The sequence below is a fragment of the Mandrillus leucophaeus genome, unplaced genomic scaffold, assembly GCF_000951045.1.
Source record: "Mandrillus leucophaeus isolate KB7577 unplaced genomic scaffold, Mleu.le_1.0 Scaffold150, whole genome shotgun sequence".
NCBI classification, from domain to species: Eukaryota; Metazoa; Chordata; class Mammalia; order Primates; family Cercopithecidae; genus Mandrillus; species Mandrillus leucophaeus.
In genome coordinates, this window is record NW_012101477.1 from 3,489,919 (window position 1) to 3,495,030 (window position 5,112).

General features: G+C 46.4%; 1 protein-coding gene across 1 annotated transcript in view; it reads left to right on the forward strand.

Moving 5' to 3' along the window:
- Window positions 1-5,112, forward strand: part of KIAA1755 (KIAA1755 ortholog) — a 43,752-nt gene that overhangs the window by 2,322 nt on the left and 36,318 nt on the right. The window contains exon 4 of the mRNA XM_011975023.1: window positions 2,994-4,341. Coding sequence (XP_011830413.1) covers window positions 2,994-4,341 — 1,348 coding nt within the window. The remainder of the gene's footprint in view (window positions 1-2,993; window positions 4,342-5,112) is intronic.

Below are 5,112 nucleotides of genomic sequence, written 5' to 3' on the forward strand. Positions count from 1 at the left end.
AAAAAAAAAAAAGAAAAAAGAGGAAAAGAAAATCTGGGGGACCAACTTAGAATTCTGCTTATCACATTGGGCAATTCTTTCAAATATTTTAAACAGAAATAATTTACTTCTTTACAAACACTTCCAGAAAAATGTAAGTGCTAAAAACTCTCAATAAAAAAAAAAAAAAAAAAAAAAAGAAAAGGAAAGGATGAGAGAAGTCTGAGGAGACCAAGCCCTCAAATGTCCACTGCAGGAACTTGCCATTCCCTTCATGGGTTTCCCAACTATTCCCTGCTCTATTGTTAATGATCACCCTCCTGCTACCCCAGCCTCAAGAATCACAACGAGGTTCTAAGGTCCCATCAGCCTGTCCTGAGTTACTCACTGCCTGTCAGGGACACAGCTCATCAGAAGCAACAAGGAAGGGTGGGGACTATGTGCATCATTTCAGTGGTACAAGTAAATTGAATGTGGCAGCTAAAAGTCCAGGGTTAGGAACCAGAAGGAAAATGAGGTAATCTATTTTACTTGCTTAGCACAGAGCCTGGTTCATAGAAATAGCTCAATACATGGGAACTGGTATTGGAGAAGAAGGGAGCTTCTCATGGAAACATTTGCAGCCACTTTCACATGACACTATTTCATGCAGATGCTCTCCTATCTTTATTTCTTCTCCCTGACAAGCTACACAATTGCCCACTTCCCTTAGTTGGCCATTTAAACCTCATTTGCACTGGCCCCTTCCTCAAGGTAACCTTTCCACGTCTTTATTTTTCCTTGTAGGTGAGTTTCATCTAATTGTAACAATAGGCAAATATCTGTCAACCTCAGAGCAGTGGGAAGTCATGTGGGATTAACAGGATGGCTTCTGGGGTCAGATGCCCCAGGTTCAAATCCAAACTTATCACTGTGAACTTGGGAGATCCATGTCACCTCTTTGAGTTTCAGTTTCCTTATGTGTCAAGCAGAAACGTTAATAACACAGCACCTAACACATGAAGATGACACACATGGCTTAGGGCAGACTCTGACATGCAGCAAGTGCCCAGTAGCTATTGGCTATCACTATCCCACTTCCTTGTTTCTCCATCTGAAATAAGAGCATGGCAGCCTCAAAGTCTGCCTCTCCAGCCGCCATCACCCAGAGGCAGCCACCTTCACATAAGTCTGGTGGGGCTTGGGGACAGATACAGCGGACTTCAAATGTGAAGACCTAGGTCCAGGTCCATGATACTTATTCACTGTGTGGCTATGAGCCAAATGTTTTACCACACTGAGCCTCAGTTGCATCATCTGTAAAATGAGAATAATAATGCCTGAACTGCCTACACCAAACTGAGTTACTGTGAAAGTCAAGTGAGACGATCAAAGCCATCATCACTATGGTGCTTTGCTGTTTGCAAAAAAATGGCTGGGATGTTTTTTCTCATTCAATGAGAAGGTGAGAGAGAAAGCATGTTGCAAATCCAAGAGGGCTAAGTTAAAAGGGTCGAGAAACCTACAGACTGATGAAGGTTTATGGATATTCAGCTTCTCTGAGGCAGCCCAATCTACAATATAACTGATATAAATGGGTTTATCAACGTAAGGTATAACTAGGGTCAGATCTCACTATTTCCCCAATCAATAATTCCAGGAAACACCTGCTTCATTAGCAGGAAATTCAGTCTCACTCTCTGTACATCTCCCACACAAACATCCAAATTACATAAGATTGTCTGGGACTTACTCAATCCGCAGAACTCAGACTCTTTTTCCAAAAGCCAGTTAAAGAAAGACCTGTTGTCAGCCCAGTGGAGCTGTTGTTTCTGTTGTTGCCACATGGTGTCACTGTTGAACACTGGTCCCGCACAGCCCAGTGGAGAGCCTCAACTGAGAGGGATCACTTGGGTCACAGCCTGTTCCAGAATGACCCGCTATGTCCACCTATACAGGGAATTGCTGGCAACTCCTGTTAAAAAAATTTTTTTTTTCAGTTTTACTTTACCTTCATGTTGTAATCCATTAATGGGAAATAAATAAACAATAAAAAAAAAACCTTCATGTTGTAATCCATTAATGGGAAATAAATAAACAATAAACAAATAAACCTTCATGTTGTTAGCCATTAATGAGAAATAAATAAACAAACAAATAAATAATAAATATTCTGGCCCAGAATAACCTTTGGGTCAGGAAAAACTGGACAGTCATCTAGTAAGTTAGTGGCAGGGTCAGATTTCCTGACTTTTCATTCAATACTGTTTCTATTTCACCCTCAGTACACTATCCAAATTCAATAAGATATTCAATACTTTATTATAAAATAGGCATTGTGCTAGATGATTTTGGCCAACTATAGGCTGATGTAAGTGCTCTGTGCACCTTAAAGATAGGCTAGTCTAAACAAGCTATGATGTTCTGTAGATTAGGTACATTGAATGCATTTTTGACTTGTGATATTTTCAATTTATGATGGATTTACCAGGATGTAACCCCACCATAAATTGAGGCATATCTGTATAATCTCACTTAATCCTCATACCAACCCAGTAATACTGACATGTATTATTATCCTATTTGCAGATAGGGAAATTGGGGCTCAAAGAAGTTAAGCAATTTACACAAATTAGTGACATAGACCTTTGTCTAAACCATGTCTCCCTGGCTTTCACATGGAGGGCTGAGGCTTGAGCTGGGTTGGGAGATGTTCTGGATAGATGGGGAGAGGAAGGGAGCATGAGCCAAGCAAGGGGACCACTTGGGAAAGCCGATTGCTAACTAATGCACAATGCTCTGAGCTTTCTCATTTAGGTCAGTAGGCTAGCAAGAATTTCCAAGGTCAGGGCCAGGATGAGGGTGGGGCAGGAGAGGCAACCTTTGCACAACCTTGACAGTGAGTGCCTCCTAAATGCTGCCTCATCCTAGTCCCTGACCTGTTCCAGATTCCACGTGGGAGAGGGAATGGAGTAGATCCAAGGGTGGAGCCTTTCAGGGCCAGGTTCTCTGATGCCATCCCCTTCTCTCCACAGGCTCCCTACTCCCACTGCCTCTTCCTACATGAGGGCTGGCCACTCTGTCTGAGGGATGAAGTTGTGGTCCACTTGGCTCCCCTCAACCCTCTCTTATTGCGCCAGGGTGACTTCTACCTCCAAGTGGAGCCCCAGGAGGAGCAGTCCGTCTGCATCATGATCAAATGCCTCTCCCTGGACCTCTGCACAGTGGAGAAGAAGCCTGTTCCTGAGCCAGCCTATCCTATACTTTTCACCCAAGAATGGCTGGAGGCCATCAACAGCGACTTTGAGGGAAGTCCCCTACACAACTGCTTGGTAGCATCAGAAAATGGGATTGCCTCTGTGCCTTGGACCAAGATAACCAGCCCAGAGTTTGTGGATGACCAACCCCAAGTAGTGAATGCCCTCTGCCCAGCCTGGGGGCCCCTTCCATTAGAGGCACTGGATTTGAGCAGCCCTCAAGAGTTGCACCAGGCCAGCTCTCCGGACAACCGGGTGCTTTTGGCCCAGAGTTTGGCCAAGGGTAAGGGCAGGACATATGGGAGCAAGTATCCAGGACTTATCAAGGTGGAGCAAGCCCGGCGTGGGGAGATGGCCTTCAGGATGGGTGAGGTAGTCAGCCAGGACTTTGAGGGAGACTATGTGGCTCTCCTAGGCTTTCCCCAAGAGAGCAGAGGAGAGTCTCCCAGTAGGGAGGTGGGCACATCCAGTGGGTGTACTTCTGGGGCACGAGAGGAGATATCTGTAACTAAGGAAACTCCCTTATCTCAAAAGATACTGCCTCTCTCAGAGGCCAACGAAGGACCTTCCTTGGGAAATCGGGCTTGCACGAAGCCAGAAAGCTCAGAGGAGGAGCCCTGCAATTTGGGCTTGAGAAGAAAGGTCAATCATAAAGAACCCACCCACAACTCGGAAAGGCTGCCCCAAGGCTCCTACATGAATGTCCTTGAGGACTCACTGGACTGTGCCTCTGGCCTCAGGGCAGGTGTTTCACAAGAGCCAGATGCCTCCAAGGTGCAGGGACCTCTAGGAAACCTAGAGAATATGGTGCAGCTCAGGCCTGGACCAAGACAAGCTTCCTCTCCCCACCTGTCCCCAGCTTCTCCTGCAGCTCCAGCCTCTGAAATAAAGATGGAGGTGAAGACCAAACAGAGAAATGGGAGACTTCCCAAGCCCATGCCCTGCCCTAGCAGAAACACCTCCTCCCCTGAGTCCCCCACTCCTGGGCTCAAGTTCTCATTCTTGAAAGGGCAGAGGCAACCCTCTGTGACTCCGGAGAAAGCCTCACTCCAGCACGATGGGCCCTGGAAAGTCCTGTGTTCCCTCTACTCTCCTAAACCCAACCGAGCCAAATCTTTGGGGAAAGGTAAGATGCCCACATGCCCAGCTGTACAGGGAGGTTATTGTCTGGTTGAGATCACATTTCAGGTGGTTTTGGTTGTAAGCGACAGAGACCACCTGGGCTGGCTCAGCTTCAGGGGTTTAGTGTGCTGTGTGGCATGTTAAGGGGCTTGAAGTCTCATACGTCTGGAATTGAGCAAGGCACTGTGACTGTGTTACAACTGCCTGAGTTCACACCCCACCTTTGCCACACACTGGATGTGTGACGTTGGCCAAATACTGAGTTTCTCTGAGTCCAGGTCTCCCTATCAGTGCAATGGGAATGTCACCTACTTCACGGTGTTATTTTAAGGGTTCAAAGGGACACAAGAAGCCAGGTGTGGTGGCTTATCCCATAATCCCAGTGCTTTGGGTGGCTGAGGCAGGAGAATTTGGGTGGCTTGAGGCCAAGAAAGAAAGAAAAGAAGGAAAAAAGAAAGGGAGGGAGGAAGGGAGGGAGGGGAGGGAAAAAAAAAAAGCTGGGCATGGTGGTGCGTGCCTATAGTCTCAGCTACTCGGGAGGCTGAGGTGAGAAGATCTTTCAAGCCCAGGAGTTCAAATACAGTGAGCTATGTTCATGCCACTGCATTCCAGCCTGGGCAACAGAGTGAGACTCCGTCTCTAAAGAAAAAAAAGTGAGGTGTCGGGAGGGGTAACACTAGAAGTAAGGGGCTTAGTGCAATGCCTGGCACATGAGAGAGATCAATAGTTGTAAGCTATTATTAGTCAGAAGGAGAAAGAGGAAACATTTTCCCCT